Source organism: Cynocephalus volans, chromosome 14, assembly GCF_027409185.1.
Source record: "Cynocephalus volans isolate mCynVol1 chromosome 14, mCynVol1.pri, whole genome shotgun sequence".
Taxonomy (NCBI): domain Eukaryota; kingdom Metazoa; phylum Chordata; class Mammalia; order Dermoptera; family Cynocephalidae; genus Cynocephalus; species Cynocephalus volans.
In genome coordinates this window covers 25,387,874-25,406,828 of record NC_084473.1, presented here as the reverse complement: position 1 = coordinate 25,406,828, position 18,955 = coordinate 25,387,874, and the positions used below count along the sequence as shown (strand labels likewise).

The window sequence follows — 18,955 nt, the reverse complement described above, 5'->3', positions numbered from 1 at the left end:
ACCTCACCCACAGGCCATCAGGCAAGCCCCTGAGGTCTCCGCAGCAGTCCAAACCTGACCCAATCCTAGGTTCCCACTTCACCCGTCTTCTAGACCCCAGATATCTGCAGGACACAGCAGCAGGCACAGAGCTGGAGAAGAAGAAGGCATGGGGGGAGGCGGACGCGCCAGATCAGAACACAGTGCCCAGGAAGGGGTGGGCTGGGGGCAGTCGAGTGCCCGCTCTGAGCTCAGGCTCCTCGGCTCATGGAAGGCTCCATGGGCTAGCGTCAAGCCTGCAAATAGAGAGAGCATACCACCCAGCTGACTCCTATATCAGGAGCTGTCCTCAGTAGCTAGAGCCAGCTCTTGCACCAAAGAAAACTGCCCCAAGAGAACTGGGGGCTGCCAATCCTTGCTCCACCTCTTTTGCCCACCTCAGAACCATAAAATCTAAATAAACACTCATCATGTTTGGTAACAACCCAACCTCCAGCTGAACCAGCTCCAATGCAGGATTTATTCTGAGTCTGGTCACTTCGGGTAGCTCCCAGTGCAGATATCCAAAGCCTAACATTCCCAGGGAAACCTTAAACTGAGCCCACAGAGAAAGGCCATGGTCAGTGTGGCCACAGCACTTAGCAGGTGGGGTCATGGAGCAAGACTGGTGCCTCTTGTCTCTCATGATGAGTATCACTCTAAGTCAGCAGGAGCCTGCCATTTGGCATGGACCACACCTTGCTGACCCACTGTGGGAAAACCCATTTGCCATCAGGGCCAGCTCTCAGCACGACTCCTCAGGCCCTGGCTCTAGGCTTGGGCAGGGGAGGGCTGGCCCACTCCTGACTCCAGGCCACATCTGGCCCAGCAGAGCCCTGAGAAGCAGCACCCAAGTGAGAGTCCCTCGGCCACAGCCCTGGCCTGGCCTCACCGACTCATCACACAGGAGCATCAGGATCTTTCTGGTAGTTTTTGCTGAAACTTGCTTTGGCAGGTCCAGGTAAGATTCTGATTCTGAGGCAGCCTCTTCTACCCCCTCCTCTTCTGCATATGGGTCATGGAGAGAAGAGAAAGAAAGAGAGAGGGAAAAAAGAGAAGATAATTTCTTGGCCTTATTGGCTTTGAGAAACAGTCAGATGGCTTTCCTTGAGAAAATTTACTTCTTAAAAAGCCTCTTTGAGGCACTATCACAGTCTCTTTATGCTTAAGAAAGCCTATTATGTGGAAGAAAAGGGGACACGGGGGTGGGAACTCAGCCACTCTCAGCCAGCCTATAATGCCTCACTTTTCCAAATTTCACCTGCCCGGAAGCATCATACTCAAAATCTAGCCACGAACCAGGAGGTGAGCTCAGAATATGAGCCTATCTGTTGTTATTTCAGAGACAATCTAGCAAGCATGCTATATGGCTTCTAAACCTGCAGCAGATTAGAAGCAGCCAACTTAAAGGAGGATAACTTAAAGGGGGTTATTCTTCACAGAGGAATATTATCGGTGAGAACTGATGGCTGACAGTAAGAGCCAAAATGTTCTTAATTAAAACTAAAAATTTTAAAATGTTTTATACTATACATTCCTCATCTGAAAATGGGAATAAAAATCATCACTCTAACAAGGTTTTACTGGTTGTTCAAAAGGTAAGATGAAATAATACCGATGAAGACATTTAGAGGAGTATAAGATATCAAACTGCTGGCGGGAATGCAAAATGGTACCATCCCTGTGCAGTAATTTCCAGCAAAAATTACGCAGGCATTTACCCTTTGATCCAGCAGTCCTACTTGGAGGAATCCTACCCAACAATTAGCCCACAAGAATATGAAAAGACAAATGAACAAAACTATTGCAGCAATGCTGTAATCACAAAAATAAGCAAAAAACTGGAAATATGCAATGACAATCAACAGAGGACTATTTGAACGAATTATGGCATAGACATGTAATTGAGTATCATGTAAAAAAGGAATGAAGTATACTGCTTTACTACTACAGAATCATCTGTGGGATTATTTTAAGTGAAAAAAAGCAAGGCACAAAAAAGCATATGCTTTAATTTACCTAAAAAATTGATATGTAATTTTAAAAAGCAATGGAAAGATAAACCATAAATTTTTTAATAGTTACCGATAGGAAAGGGATGAGATAGGGTGGGGAGAATAAAAGCTAGACTTCTTTGAATATACCTTGCTTTTTTCGTTTTCTTTTGTTTTTGGCAGCTGGCCTGCATGGGGATCCAAACCCTTAACCTTGACGTTATAACACTGTGCTAACTGGCTAGCCCCTGAACATACCTTGTTTTATACATTTGACTTTAGAAACATGTAAATATTTTACATAATTATAAAACAAAATTAAATATACAAAGCAATCTCTAATAATGAAAAAATGAAACAAGAAAAACCCAAATATGTCTCCAATTGGTGACATAACACAGAAACTATTCCAAGTGACTTTAGAATACAGTAATCTGTCTGTACATCCATAGTGGGATATATCTTAAGAACAAAAATAACTACAAAAATGTTTAAGCTATTTTTAATAATCATTTGTTGGTGGTAGAGTTGATATTTTCTTCTGAAACTATTCTGTGGTATTGTAGGGCAAGCATCTGAGTAATTACGAGGGGTATTCAAAAAGTTCATGGAAAGATTCATATTATTTTTTAATTCTATTTTTCCATGAACTTTTTGATGTACGTTTGTATTGTGGAGTCATTGAGTGCCAAGATTTTCAAGTTGGGAGAAAGGAGATACACTTTGACAAGGTTAAGTAAAAATCCTGGCATCCTGTTGATTAGGAAGTATGAGGATGAACTCATGATTTATTGTACCATCAAAAAATAATCCTATACCCTCAGCTCTGTCCACTGAAAAGGCCTAGAAACAACAGCCAACCCAAACAATGAGTAGCTCAGCACCCAAAGTGGTTCCAGACACCATTCTCTATTTCCAAGGACTGGGTGTCCTTGAAGAAATGGCTGATTCCAGACTTGAGGCAGGAAAAGTATACTGTGTGCTTGGAATATCCGGTCATCCTAAAAAGCCAGGAAGCTATCAAAGACTGTGAGGGCTGTGTCAAAAGGACCCAGATCCAACATGAAGAGGCTCCCACTGGCCAAAGATGAAACAATCTGAGTATCAATAAGGATAATAACTGCATTAAACTGAAATGCATCAAATTCGTTTAAATCCATGCACTCATAATAATTCGTTTTTTAAAAAACTCATTGGTACTTTTGGAAGACGCTAAAGACCCAATCCATTATGGTAAATAGAAAAATTGATTTTTCTGTTCAAACTGTATCTCAGGGTAGCAAATAGCTGATGAGGGGAAGATTCTCTTTTAGATGTGTTCTAGCTGATAAGTGAAGACATAATGATAGAATTTAAAATATCACCCATTTTGCAACCCCTAATGCAGTTAATGATCTTAGACGACGACTAGCAATGATTGCTAACAATATAAAAAGAGAGGAAGCCTGTCGTTAGTTTATGCTAATGGAGGTACACCACAGTGTGACTTCACAAAAAATAAATTGAGCCTTCATCTAATCAAGCTTCTAGATCTAACTACCAGCGCAATACAGTGGAGAGGGCAAAGCTATACATTAGAGGAGACTTAAAAGCCATATCAACTACTCATACTCTGCGACCTCCTAGCCGTGAGACCTCTTGACCCTCCTCTCTAGACTTGATTTCCTTATCTGTAGATTGAATGGCTTGTTCTCAGAGGGCCTGTCCAGCTCCAGGGCTCTGTGACTCTACTCTAGTCACCTGTTTGCATCAGCACTTCTTCTACTATTTGCGTGGCGGACTTCCGCTGCTGCTGAGAAATCGGCCCCACATTCTTCAGGAACCAGAAGTCAGGCGCCGTCCAGGGGAGTCCCAGATGATGAGTATGGATGATCCTGTCTACATCGAGGGCTCTGCCTATGAGATCCTTTGCTTCCTCTTCATTCATCAGCCAAATCTCCCGAAACTTCTCATCATCAATAAGAGCAAAGTGCCTGTGAAAGAGAGTCACTGAGCACGGCCAGCTGACCCCAGGGCCCTGCCAGAGTCCCCTCAATTGCCAGCAGGGCAGGAATGTGAGGAAGAGCTGCAGTAAATCTTGGGCAGCTGACTCCCACCTATGATAAACCAGAAGCCATCCCAACAAGTCTCAAGAAAAAGCAGGTGACATGTGAGTAGAGGGACATAGGAACACAGCACAAAGGATTTTTTTAGTGCCCTGGTCTGGCTCCAGAAAAGCTGGTGATATCAAGTGTAACACAGTCACTGCCACTACCAACTCCACCCCCACCACCTCTATTCTAGGATAGGCGCCTTAGGACCCAAGTCCCTAAAATACCTCATGGCTTTCTGTAGCTCTTTGAATTGCATCACAAGACGCTTGTAGTCTGAGGTTAGAGACTGGTTCTCCTCCTGAAACTGTTTTATCTGCTTGGCATATTTTGATCTCAGATTGTTGAGTATGTCGTGCAGGCTGGTTGAAGGGGGAAAAAAGTTAGTCTGCAGCTGAATAGAAAGTATGATGTATGTTCCTCTTATCCACCTGACTCAGCTCTACAACCAACTCAGGGTCAGATTTATGGAAGAACAGAATATCCTCTCATACATTCCAAAACATAGCTTCCATTGTGATCAAGGAAAGGAAGGCAACAGGGGGAAACAGGAAAATCCAGAACTAAACGCATTTAAAACAATCCAGAAGCCTATACCCACCAAGAGGCAGTCTCCAACTCGAGAGTGTGACTGAACCTTCCTCAACGCACCATTTCAGAGTGTCCATATCTAGGGCCAACCTCACATATTTAAATAATCTATCTCATCTATTTCATTGTCATTATTTGGATGTTCATTTCAATTCTGAAACAAGGAGAATTGAAAGGAAAAAATTAAAACTGCACACCACAAGCCTATGATATATGAATCCTCTGTCCTCAAAGAACTGATACAGGTAACGGGTCCAGTAACTCATTCATTCATTCATTCATTCACTTACTCATTCATCAAACATGAAACGCCTCTATTGTATCAAGGATATGTCTGAATGCAAAAATGAAAAAAATGAATATATGTTTGAACACAAAGATGAGTACAAGGATATGTTTGAATACATGACGCTATTAGTCCAGTCAAAGACAAAAGACAAACATTAATTACAGCACACTGTGAAAAGTGCTATAGCAGAGTTTTACAGGGTGCCAGGGGAGCCCAGAGGTGAGGCATCTAACTTACCCTGGCTTTCAGGGGAGGGGGTGGTCCAAAGGTTCCAGAACAGCAAGAGACAGTTATGAGCCGGCCAACAGCACTGTGAGTCCAGGCTTGCCACAGCTCACCATTTCACTGCTAATAGGAGCTCCATGCATGGAAACTTGTCCCATAAAATATGCATGGCAGGCTTAGGTTTTAGACCCAGAAACATACTTCAGACTTCAAACTGCTAAAGAGGTGTCTTATATCAGTGCTCCATTTATACAGGAATAGAGAAGGTGAAAGCCAATATATTTTAAATTTAAAAATTCTAAAAAATCAAAATACCCCTCTCCTATGCATTATTCTGAAATAATCAAAAGGCCTCTCAAATGCAAACATTCATCATTCATATTTTTCATCCTGAAGAAAAATGCAAAAAATATTTAACTTAGTCTTCAATAAAAGGAAATATCTAATCTATTTTCTTAACTACAGCATTCAAGGGGGCTTTCCAAATACAGATGTAAAAAAAAATTTTTTTTAAGTAGTCATCCCAAAGAGTTTTTTCATGGCCATGTAATAAAGGAGTTTCTATGTGTTATCTAATCATAGAAGCTAATAAAAAATAAACAAACTCCAGTTGCACACTGAAGGTCTGGGCAAGGTAGCATGAGAGGGAGTGGACAAGAAAAAAAATAGGTGACGAGACGAGGCTCAAACAAAAAGTCCGGAGTCCTTAGCAACCAGCTGGAAGTTACAGAGGAAGAGGAGTGAGGCTGGAGAACTGGAAAACTGGGAGCGCAGGCAAGTCTGGTTTCATAAATTCTACACTGGAAAGGACAGTGATTTTCCAAGTTGAACTGTTAGGTCGGCAGTTCCAGATCAAGCAAAGAGCCGAGGTCAAGATTGCAGATGTGAAGTTGGTAGTCATCCACGAAAACATGATATTCTAAACATGAGATTTAGATATGAGGGTACTTCAACAAGGTCATGGAAAAATAAAATTAAAAGGTATGAATCTTTCCTTGAACATGTTGAAGTACTTCATATAAGGCGGATGAAATAAAAATAAAAAGCAAAGGAGTAAGGTAAGGCCTGTGCTTTCTAGAATATCTTATCTAGATATTCAGGAAACATCAGGCAAGAAAAAGCAGAACCACCAAAGGAAACAAGGAATAAGTTTTAAAAGAAGAGCAAATATTTTAGGGTCATAAAAAACAAAGAAGAAAAGTTCAGTATCCAATAATAACAGGATGAGGCCTAAGGAGAAGCCATTGTGTTCGACTAGAAGGACATCACTGGTATCCTACTGCAGGAAGTTTTTGTCCAGTTCTCGGGTCATAGGTTGCTATGGTTTGAGTATGTCACCTCCAAATTCGGGCATTGCTGATGTGATAATATTAAGAGGTGGGATCTTTCAGAGGCAATTCTGCCATGAGGGCTCCACCCCTGGGATTAAGGCCCTTATACAATGGATTAAAGCCCTTGCTTTTCTGCTCTTTTGCCATGTGAGGACACAGTGTTCCTCCCCTCCAGAGGATGCACCCCTCACCAGACAACTAAACCTGCTGGCACCTTGATCTTGGACTTTCCAGCCTCCAGAACTGTGAGAAATACATTTCTGTTCATTATAACTTACTCAGTCTCAGGTTCTCTGTGATAGCAGCACGAACAGACTAAGATGTAACTCAAATGATGAAATGTTGGAGAGGAGGAGTGGGTAATGAGGAAGAAAAATGGCAATAAAAGCAAGAGGAAAAAAGTCCTTACAGAGAGGCAGCAGGGTCAGTTGAAGGGATTTTGAGGCTGGCTAAGGGAAGCCTATCTAAGCTGGAAGTCAGAGGGCAGAGCTGGTGGGGATGATGGCACTCATGTCTCCTCTCTGTCATGCACATCAAACCCAACCAAGCTCTGCCTCAAGCACCTCCTCCTGCCTCCCATTTCACCATCCTCTTTCCACCCACTATGGGATCTATAACTTTTTGATTCCTACCTCCTTGCCTTCAGACGTGCCATTCCCAGCTTCTAGCACTGTCTACCTGGAGTCTCCTCTTGACTGCTTTTTGCAAATTCATATCATTACCCCCTTTCTAGTTCACTTAAGGAAGCCTTCCCAGATAACTCCTTCTAATTGTACTGATTTGTGTCCCTCCTTGATGTTTCCCTATCTAGTATGGTGCATATAATGGGATTTTTCCATAAATATTGTGCTCTAACTACACTTATTTCTCAGATAATCAGGCTTAAGATGCCAGCTCATTTATTCAATGTCATTTTCTGTTATAGGTTACTATCAAAAGGCCAACTGGTACTTCTCTATACAACGAACATTTGTCCAAAATATATAATCAACCTATAAGTGGGAGAATTCATAAATAATAATAGGTTATTTGGGCTTTGGGGGGAAATTCTCAATCCTGTCTCCTCCTTTAAACAAGATATCTTATTCTACTCTGATCCTCAGAGCCCAGCACAAGGGTCTGGAACTTAGGAGACAATTTTTAAAGGAAGAAAGGCAGGAAGGATGGAAGGAAGGAGATGGGGAAGAAGGGAGATAAGGGGAAGGATGGGTGAGAAATTTCAAGCAGCAGATACTTCTCAATGAAGAATCTGCACAGAAGTAGATTGGCTTCTAACATAAGTACTTATGATAGTATTATTCGCAATAGCAAATCTACTGTCCATCAACAGAGACTGGTTAAATAAATCATAGCACGCCTATGCAGTGGAGTCCTAAGCAGCTTAACAAATAATGCAAAAGCTCTCTGTGAAATGGTGCACAAAGGTCTTCAAGATATAGACCAATGTGTATAGAATGCCATCATGTGTGTAAAAGCAGCGGGGGATGAGAATACCTATTTGTGTGTATTTGTATGTGCATAAAGAAATTCTGGAAGAAACAAATGAATGATGGGTACAGTGGTGGGAAAGACGAACAAGACAAATGGGGGATGGGAGAAAGACTTTTGCTAAATACTCTTCACTCAGGGGGAAGAGGGTGGAATGACTTGAATGTATTATCTTTTTCCAAAAAACTCTTTTAATAAAAATTGTTTTCATTTTTAATGGTTTCTACCCCTTCAGGAAAGAAAAGTACACACCCATGCCTATTGTCAGCATAGAAGGGCCCAGAAGAAAGAGGCTCTGACGAGCTTACCGATTGATCTTCCTCTTCTGCTGGGATTTAATCACTGTGCTTTCCTCATCTCTCTTCTTCAGCACCTGGAAGTTGTACTCTAACTTCTCTTGGTTTAGCTGATAAGTTGCTTTCATATGCTGAAGCTGTTGCTCGAGAATCTAAAGTTTAAAGAAAAACATACTAATTGTCCCTAGTATAATCTGTTGTGCCCAAGGGCCTCTGACAGGGGCAAGAGCCTTGACCCGGAATCTTAGAAAATCTATCATTAGAGGCAAATTACAGGCCAGACAGATAAAATACAATTCAATCAACTGCAAGCTGAAGGCTGAGTACCTAAAGACTAAGAAAGATCATAGTTAGAACTTTCAAGTCCAACTAACTTTAGTACGTGGCATGAAACCTTTTAGAGACAAGAGCAGCCCCAGGAAAAACACCATACAAATTACTATTGCCACAAAAACTTGAAATTTCCCTTCTTTGACCTTCCAGAGTGTCAGTGTTAACAGTGTTTAGCAACCCACATTCATTTTTAAAAAGGAGAGACACAGGCATCCTTCTTGGTTTTCCATTAGCTATATTCATTCATTTAGCAAATATTTATTGAGCGCCTAATATATGTCAGATACTTTTCTAGGTGCTGCTGGGAAAACCCTGGTGATAAAGGCATAGTCCTGCAAGGTCTAGGACAAAGACCATGAACAAGCACTAGTGACGGAGAAGTAAGAAAGAGGTAAGCACTGGGTGTTATGGGACCAATAAGAGGAGCACTTTCTTTGGCCTTGAGGGACCAGGGAAGGCATCCCTGACAAAATGGCATTAGCATGTCCAACTGAGACCTGGAGGATGAGTAGGAGTTCCTCAGGTGGCACCTGATGGGGGAGAGCTCTAGAGAGAGGAAACAGCATATGCAAAGGCACAGAGGCAAGAGAGAGAGGGGTGCTTTGGGGAAACCACAAGCAGTTTAGAGTGAGCAAGGAATGGCCAAAGAAGGGCTGATACAGCAGCAGGGCCTCACCATGCTGGAAGTCAGTGGACGGCCACTCGAGATGTTAAGCTCGGGAGGAAAATGCTCAGTCCAGGCACTGTCAAAAGATTGCTCTTACAGTTTATGAAAAAAGATCAGAGAGAGGCAAGGCTGGAGGGTGGGCAAACACAGACCAATTGGCACGCCCCTGCCTCTCCTGAGAGGAACGCAGGGGTGGAGAAGGCAATGGAGTGTAATCAGATCTTGACAAAACAGCCACACGCGGCACTCTCTCAAGCTCTTTCCCATCTCCCTCCACGAGGCTACAGACTCTCCATGGAATCAACAGAGGAATTGATTCCAAGCAGCTAGCAGCTAGCACATCCCCCCTTTGGACAGTAACCAGCTAGGAGGTGACATAGAGGAGAATAAGGCATCATCAGGTCAGGAGGCGTGCCATTTCCACATTTGGTGTCGAATCTGGTGAACTCCACGTTGTAACCAGGGAAATTAGTCAAGTGGATTCTATTTAACTATTGCAGAGATTCTTCAATCTCCTTTGAGACAAGTATTTGAACATCTTCAGAACAGAAGGCTGTAATATCTATTTTTAACAGATGGTAAATGAAGAACCATATTGTTCCCTGAGATGATAACTAAATTGTACCTCCCAACTTCTCCACTTATTCAGTTAATTTTTATTTACTTTTTCTAGTTATATACTGTCCTTTGTAAAAACTTTATCTGATTGTAAAAGCAATATTTGCTCATTATAGAAAATTTGGAAAGTATAGAGATGAAAAAGAAGAAGACATAGGAGAAAGGGGAGGAAAAACCATCTATAAAGTCCCTACCCAAGGCAACTTCTGCTAACATATTGGTGTGTTTCCCTCTGGTGTTCTTTACATAGCTGGATTCTGACTATGCCTACAATTTTCTATCCTACTTTCCTCCCTTAATATTACAGTAAGAATTTTCCATGTTAGTAAAGTTTTATTTGAATGGTGCATAATACTTTTACATATTATTTTATCATATATTAAATATTTATGATATGTTTATCACATATCATAATATTTTATCATTTCCCTACAGTTGTATATTTATATTGTTTTGATAATTTTCAATATTATAAAAATAATGTTGGGATAAATTGTATATAAAAACTTTGTGGTATTTTCTTTATTTCCTTAACATAGATTCTTAGAAGTGAAATGACTAGGTCAAAGGTTCTCAATAAATTGCTTTCCAACCAGCAATTCATGGTTTACATGCCCGCTGGGCATGGGAGCAAGTGCCCACCTCACCACACCCTGCCAGCACTGAGCAGAGCCAGCCCTTGGGAGGGCGGTTGGGGTAGGGCAGGGAGATGCTGGAAGCTATACCTGACTCTTCCTGAGCATGAATAAAATTTAATTTTGAAATTTCTGACTTGAATAATATTGTAAAGGGCCTATGGAAGATGCTCAGCATAGCCTCACTTCAAGTTCAATTATCAGGCTGAGTCACTCTAGGCCCTGTCCTCTCCCAGGGATGGCCGTGAGTGTCTACTAGGGAAAGAGACTCTCAGAAGTTCTTCTTGCAAAGTTAAAATGTTCTATGTCCCCATTCTTCAAATTAAACCAGCCCTGCTGTTTCAAATATGACCAGCCCTGGTCACAACCAAGCAAGTCAGGAATCAGAACACAAACCAAACATGCATGGGCTGGACACTGAAGGGAGGCGAGGGATAGAGGGAGGCATTGGTCTATGAGGTGGCTCGGCATAGAAATCCAAGAGAAAAGCTCCATGTTGGATGGTGACAATCTGAGGAAGTATGAACACTCACAGGGAAGGAGGGCCTCCAGAGCTGCTTTGGATTTTGAATGACGAGTGGCTGTTCCAGTCTTCCCAGGCACTGACACGTGTGGGAGCCCTGAGACCCAGTGTACCTGAGTGCTCTGCTGATTCTTCTTGTAGCTTTGCAATGAGCCCCATCACTAAGACAGGATTTCCCAAACTTACTTGGCCATAAGGATATTTTTATATTTATAATAGGAGAGCATGTGAGCTACAAATGCAAGCTGTGTCCCATGAACTCGCATGTGAATTTCATCCTTAAAGGCAAATGATTACATAATAACAACTACATAAAGGGACTGTATTTTTTCCTACATATTTTAAAATAAATTGAAAGGAAAAAATATCAGCATCACATTTTTTGTTTGCTTTGTGAAACCACTTCTAGTATCTCACCCAGCCAAACACAGTTTACAACACTCTGAACTAAAGCAATATGCTCAGGTCTTTTTGCTTGAGATCTGAAAGAACTTGAATCTGTGCTGATTTTATAGGCAAAAAAAGAAAAAAACAAAAAACAAAAAAACCTGTCACCGATTGTTTTGATTTACACTTCTTTGCTTCCACATGTGATGGAATGTTTATTAGCTGTTTTTATTTCCTCTGTGGCAAACGTTCGCTCAGTTCTTTGCTAGAGCACGTTCTTAGGGGACCAATGCCTGGAGGCCCTAGCAATGCAACACGCACCAGGGCTGACCATCTTTACCAAATCACAGACACAGGACAACTTCCTGCTGCCTTCACATTTATGATGCCACCTAGGAGCTATTGGCGGTGCAGTCAGTGAACTTACAAAATACTAATAGTCTTGAGCCTCTTAGAGCACAGAGTCTACAGTGGGCAGTGCCATGATTTACTCCATGCATCATTTGTTTTCCCACCTTATGTTCCCTGTACACTCGCGATCATTTTATTGTTAAGTGACAGGTTTTAGTCTCAATATATAGTCTTCCTTGATTGTCATATACGGAATACGGTTTTAAGAAACTGAAATTGATTTTGTTAAATGTCTGTGCTTACTGTTCAATCATCCAAAGGTATTTCGCAAAGTTGTAATTTATGTTCCCAAGACTAATGGCAAGACTTGATGTTTGGTTTTCATGAATAATTTATAAAGATTACGATCTAACCTGCCACAAAAGTCCTTCGATGTTAAAGGTAGCACAGGCGTTGATTACACCTTCCCCTTTTTTACTGTGGCAGTAGGAGCTTCTCTAGAGCTGCTCTGGGGGGCCATCTCCTGCCCATAGGCTCAGGAAAACAGGCTACCATCAATGCCCCAGCAGGATGGAAATTTAAAACAGCCTTTCCCTTCTCAGCTGACTCGAGAGCTCTCACTGGGCCTCTTCACCACCAATCTCAACCCTAGGATGAAAAGGCAAGATCCCATTTGGAACCACAGACCAGCAATTTCCTCTTCTATCACACTCTTACTTCTGCCTTTCTTCCTCCTCACTCGTTCTTTTACACTATTTCTGTAGCTTGCTTTCTTACTCCACGGATTACATGTTCCTTGAGGGCAGGGACTATAGCTTGCTTACCTCTGTGCTTTGCACAATGCGAGTTAATATTTGTTAAATAAATAACTTATATTTAATTTTCTGGGATTAATATTCTGGTATTAAAGGTAACAGCCACTAAATGTGAAATAGACCACTGTATAATTTTAAACGAGCATGTAAGGCCTAAAAATAAAAACATTTGTTTCCTCCATCAAGAATTAAACTGTTTCTACAGTTTTATTTTGGGGTGGTGGGTGGGGGTGTTAAAATCCCAATCAAGTGCTTAATATTTCTAGGCTTCTCTTTGCTCCAGTTATTCATAACGTGACCTTTACTGGCAGTAAGCACTTGAAAAGTATACATTCATTATTTTACTTCTTGCACTTCACCCATCACACCAAATCTATGGCCCCTTCCTATTTTTGTGGTTTACAAGAATTTTAGTTCTATATTTTAGAACTGATAGAATGCTATGAATTAGTTGGGAAGAGCAAATTTGATGTTGAGCTCTGTGCTGTATCTTTTTGACAAACATTATTGCTATCTGACTTGAACATCTACTGAATGTACTCCTAAGAGGCACTATGATAAAGTTCAATCTACTAAAATATCCCACATGTTGCAACACGGGTAATCCCCAATTTGATGATTTTTTTTTTTCCCAGTGAAAGGGTAGAAAGTAGTACCATGTACTCTCAGTTTCCTCTAACACAGGAAAGAACAGGGATGCAAAGAGCCACAGCTACTTTCCCACTCTGAATGTCTCCATCTGCCCACCTCCCGCATACACACACTCCACCATCAGTCCATCTGGACAGGGACAGCAAGACAGCCAGGTCTCCCAGGCTCCCTGCCTCTGTCCCTCACCTCTCTAGTTTTACCTACCTCCTACGCATTCCCCCTGTCATCTCCCCATGTCCCAAACTTTTTGGCTTCCTTCAAGTATTTGAACATTGGGTTAAGAACATGAGGTTCCACATATCTCACCGTTGGAGGCCAACAGTGTATAGTTTTGTCACATAAACTATTAAGGAACCAAAATAAATTCAAAAAGCTTAACAATAGACATTTTCAGTGAAATCATAACATGTAAAGCCCACATGAGCAGGACTGCTCTGTTACAGCCTTGTACTAGTCTGTCAGTAACTCACTTCCATGCCATTAAAATAAGAAAGACCCAGGAAAATGCTCAAGATTGGTAAATGTATTTTGTAGTTCAATGGGGTCTTTTTATTTAACTTCATGATATAAAGCTACAGGAAGAGTAAGAACTGAAATTCTACTGAAGGCTATGTGGAAGAACTTTAATCTAACATGTTCTTCTACACAAAGACTGAAACGAATAAACTGTGCTTGAATATTAACATGCAAATACATTACATTTCAATGTAGTTAGAGGACTGGCCAGTTAGCTCAGTTGATTAGAGCACAGTGTTATAACACCAGGGTCAAGGGTCCAGATCCACATACCGGCCAGCTGACAAAACAAAAGAGAAAAAATAAAAAGAAAAAAAAAGAAAAGAAAAAGAAAGTGGTGCTCATAACATGAAGGTCCAGGGTTCGATCCCTGTGCCAGCCAGCCACCAAAAAAAAAAAAAAAAACCCAAAAACCCAGTAAATGTAATTAGAGATGCATTTTTTAAAACTGGTGTTGAAACAGAATCCTATGCTTGGAAACAACTTTAGAAACCAGAAAGTCTAACCTCCTACTACTGCAGGAATCCTGCAACACGGAAGAGAAACAGTCATTCAGCCCCTGAATACTTTGAGATAGAGGACTCTGTTTCATGGGACACCCTTGTCCGTACTGGAAGGTACTAACTACTAGAAGCTTCTTCCTGATGGTGAGTCAGAATCTGCCTTATTGTAATTTCTAACCATCAGTCAGGGGGCTGTTTGGAAAAACGGGAATGATATAGCTTTTGAGCCCGATAGAACTGGGTTTGGGGCCGAGCCCGTGGCGCACTTGGTAGAGTGCTGCGCTGGGAGCACGGCGACGCTCCCGCCGCGGGTTCGGATCCCATATAGGAATGGCCAGTGCGCTCACTGGCTGAGTGCTGGTCACGAAAAAGACAAAAAAAAAAAAAAAAAAAAGAACTGGGTTTGAATCCAGGACTTCCATGTACTAGACAGAAAGGCTTGTCTCTGAGCCGCAGTTTCCTGATGTGTAAAATGATGTTATCAACTTCTCCCTTTTGTGTTATTATGAGGATAGGAGATACCATATGTTAAGTGTCTGGAATATAGTTGTAAAGTAAGGCAAATCATAACTAAAGCCAAAATGTTTCATTACTTTAGATATTATTTTAGTTATACTAAGTTTCCATTTACATTGTCAGAGCTAGGGCTCAGACCCTCCAAACCCAATGTACAGACTGGGTCCCCAGACCTCTCACACGCAGGCCCACACTAGGTAACTGGGAAAGATTCCAGGAGCTGTTGGCAGATGACATGAGCTCAGTCCTCAGCTTCCTCAGCAGCAGCAGCTTACAGGTCCAGCAGTGGCAGTGGCCTTGCAGAGGGCCCCGGGGGCACTAGAAGCAGCAGCCTCCAGCAGTAGTAGTGGTCTCCCCACGCCTCCTCAGAGAGGGGCATCCAGGGGCTGGAAGGCACCGTGGATCAGAGCCTCTCATCCTTATACTTAAGTCCATAACCCAGGACACGTGGGTGCACATGTGCAATTGCACTAGACGATAACCAAGGAACACCTGAGCGCATAAGCCTATTTACATCAAATGCTCGGCAAGATTCTGAACATCTGAGGGGCCCTGACCATTTTTCCTATATTTTCCCAACAATAGTAGACACGCATTAGATGGTTGCTGTTATTAGTAGTTGTAGTTCCAGCTTTGGCCCTCTGACACAGCTAACTCGCCCTCCAGGACATTTTCCCTTTGCCAGGCCAAAAAGCATAATTATTTCAACAATTCTTCACATGCCATGGTTTCTAGACCCCAGTAACATCTGGGACATTCTCCTCTACTGGTTTCTTTTTTTTTTTTTTTTTTTTTTTTTGTCGTTTTTTCATGACCGGCACTCAGCCAGTGAGTGCACTGGTCAGTCCTATATAGGATCCGAACCCGCAGCGGGAGCGTCGCCGCGCTCCCAGCGCAGCACTCTACCAAGTGCGCCACGGGCTCGGCCCTCTCTACTGGTTTCTTAAAGAAAGCATATCTCTACGTATATCCTGTACATGAGCTCCTTTGGATATTATCATTGAAAAGAAAGCAGAAAATTAGTAAATATTTGTTGAACAAACTACCTCTAGAACATTATGGGTAGTAGCTAAAGATGAAACATGCACAGGTGTTTGCCATCTTCTCCGCCACCCAGACACCCTAAGTGGCGCACAGCTGTCACACCTGCACATCCTGCTCCAGCTTGATCTTAATCATGTTGTACTCTTCACAATCCCAGATCCTCTGCTTGTTCAGCTGCTTCTCATACTCGTCTGCTTTCTTAATGCGGTTGATAAGATACTCCAGCTGAAGACACAAGACGACAAGAGGAAAGTTAGTGATCACCCTTTCCCCAACTCAATCCTTCAGGTACCCTGATAAGGGTGACACAGTGGAGAGTTTGGAAGTTTCATGACTCTGGAGGGAGTCTGGTGGCCCAATGCCTCAAGGCTTTGAACTCTTAGGTTATAGCTTGTATCACTTAATGAGGTCCTTACTCCAGAAACTCCAAGAGGAATGCATTAAGAAATTAAGCACAGACCTTGCAATCAGATATTTATATTTCTAAAAAGTCCATTGGTCAAGTCACTTTTTTGTTCTTTACATGTCTGAAATAAAGTGATAATCCCACGCCCTTTTAAAAAATGTCTTAAAACACCTTCTTAGGCCACAAATCTCCACAGCTGGTGTAGATACCCAGGAAACAAAGGAGAAAATAACAGGGCCATGGAAACCATAGCAAGCTGCACAGGTGCTACTTACCACCAAAGAGACAACCCCACCTGCAAGACCACACTGATTAACTATGAAGTGCAGCAATGAACATAGGCTGCAGCAATCCTACCCAAGATAAAAAAGCTAGCAAAAGTAGCAACCACCCTGGGCACCCTCCCACGCCTGTCTGCCTGCCCTTTACCTCTTTGGCATTGTGGGCCTGCAGTGCCCGCTCCCATTTCTTCTTATTACTGGTCAGTAGCTCTTGTCGTTCCACCTCAAATGCTTTCTACAACCAAGAAGGAAAAAGGCTCTTGTGTCTGTTTTGATTAGGCAGGTTCCACCAGTATCAAAGAACTTTTAGAAAACTGCACAGGTACCATGTCACCAACCACATAGACAAAGTCAATCCAAATGCAGCTTTGCCAGGTTTCATGAGATCAAATGACTATAGAAGGAGTTGCGTGGAAATGAGGTGTTATGAAGTCCATGCTTCACACAAGTTTAGAAAGGAAATGTGCCAATAGTCCCCTGGCTTAGTTGATATCAGAGGCAGGGAGCTGGAGGAAGGCCAGTGTCCTTGTTAGCAGTCACAGAGCAAACCATGGCACGTAATTCAGCCATGACTAAGGTTGGTGCATTGCCATGGCTGGGGTTCCCAGGGAGCAGAGGCAGCATGCAGCTCACAAGGGCTAGGCCTGGGAATGCAGAAATGAGTCTCCAATAATGAGAGAGGCCCCCACCTTCTTGGCTCTCTTCCATCTTGGAAAGGCCTAAATCTCAATCTCAATCTTTAACATTTCATTCAAATTCAAAGTACTGATTCCTGAATCCTATTTGGCATGCACCTTCCCCATCCCCCAACCCAACTGCCAAATAAATGGCTCACATATGCCTTATGGTTATGGAGTACTAACCTCCCTCCTTCACTCCTCATCCCTTTACCTGCCTTACTTTCTTTTAAAACGCTTATTACCACCTGTCAAATTATATATGTAGTCATTTATTTGTTTATTGTCTAGCTGTCTCCTACTAGAACGCAGGCTCCACTGGGGACTTTGTTTTGCTCCCGGCTGTATCCCCAGACCCTGGAACAGTGCCTGGCATACAGTAGACATTTGATGAATACTTGCTGAATGAGTGAATGAATGAGTACATAAATTAATGAAACCCTACAGCAGAGACCAAAATCAAAGCAGACATCTAGGACCCTCCTTAGATCATTAGGACAGATCCAGCCCTCTGCTCGGGGGCTCCTACATGCAGAAAGCAGGTCTCTTCACACCCCATTACCTCAATGTGATGGAGCTCCTGACGGAAGCTTTTCGTTACATTCTTCACTTGTTCCTCCATCCTCTCCAGAAGCAGGCAGATGTCATCTGACTGTTTCTTCAAATCCTTCACATACTGGTCATCCTTTGTTTTTAACTCCTAGAAAAGAGCATGTAAAAGGTTTGTCACAAACTGAGACAGAAGTAAGAGGTGCCAAGCACGTTCCCCCTGGACCCCCCCTCATCAGAATCTGTAAACGTTAGGAATTAAAACTGTACAAAGAGAAAGTGGCTTCAGAAGAGTCTGAGAAGGCCCAGGAAAAAGCACAGGTAGATGGAATAGGATAGCCTCAGCTCAGGGCAAAAATCTGAACAAGTGCACAGGATCAAACTCCTCAATTATCACTTGCTGCAAATCTCCCTGCAAGCTCCCAGAAATCCTAAAGTGTCCTAGCTGAGCAATTAGTGTCCAGGTTCCAACATGGGAACATATCTATTGCAGACTAAGTTCCATTCCTTAACTAAAAACATAAAATCTGAAATGGCATTTGCTGTAAAAGTACATCTTTCTATTAGGTAGCCAATAGATCTAAAATTACTACAAAGCTTTTCCTTCTGGTTAAAAGTTTATCACTTGAAAAGCCATCCAAAATGGAAAAGAAGAATTAAAATATCTCTGTTCACAGATGACATGATCTTATATGTAGAAAACCTAAAGACTCCACCAAAAAAAAAAAAAAAACTGTTAGAACTAAAAGACAAATTCAGCTAAGTGGCAGGGCACAAAATCGACACTCAAAAATCAGTTCCATTCCTTTATACTAATAATGACCAATCCGAAAAGGAAATTAAGAAAATAATACTATTTACTATAGCACCAAAAGGGATAAAATACTTAGGAATAGACTTGACCGAGGAGGCAAAATACTTGTACGCTGAAAACTATAAAATATTGCTAAAAGAAATCAAAGATATAAACAAGTGGAAAGACATCCTATGCTCAAGGATTGGAAGATTCAGTATCATTAAAATGTCCATACTATCCAAAGTGATCTACGGATTCAATGCAATTCTTATCAAAACCCCAATGTCATTTTTTTTCTGAAATAGAAAAGGCTATCCTAAAATTTGCACAGTATCTCAAGGGACCCCAAATCACCAAAACAATCT

General features: G+C 41.9%; 1 protein-coding gene across 1 annotated transcript in view; it reads right to left on the bottom strand.

Annotated features, from left to right (window-relative positions):
- DRC1 (dynein regulatory complex subunit 1) overlaps window positions 1-18,955 on the bottom strand; it is a 44,181-nt gene that overhangs the window by 5,746 nt on the left and 19,480 nt on the right. The window contains exons 5-11 of the mRNA XM_063077749.1: window positions 17,808-17,945; window positions 16,717-16,803; window positions 15,984-16,106; window positions 8,335-8,474; window positions 4,330-4,464; window positions 3,753-3,985; window positions 911-1,023 (exon numbers count right to left, since the gene is read on the bottom strand). Of these exons, the coding sequence (XP_062933819.1) occupies window positions 911-1,023; window positions 3,753-3,985; window positions 4,330-4,464; window positions 8,335-8,474; window positions 15,984-16,106; window positions 16,717-16,803; window positions 17,808-17,945 (969 nt within the window). The remainder of the gene's footprint in view (window positions 1-910; window positions 1,024-3,752; window positions 3,986-4,329; window positions 4,465-8,334; window positions 8,475-15,983; window positions 16,107-16,716; window positions 16,804-17,807; window positions 17,946-18,955) is intronic.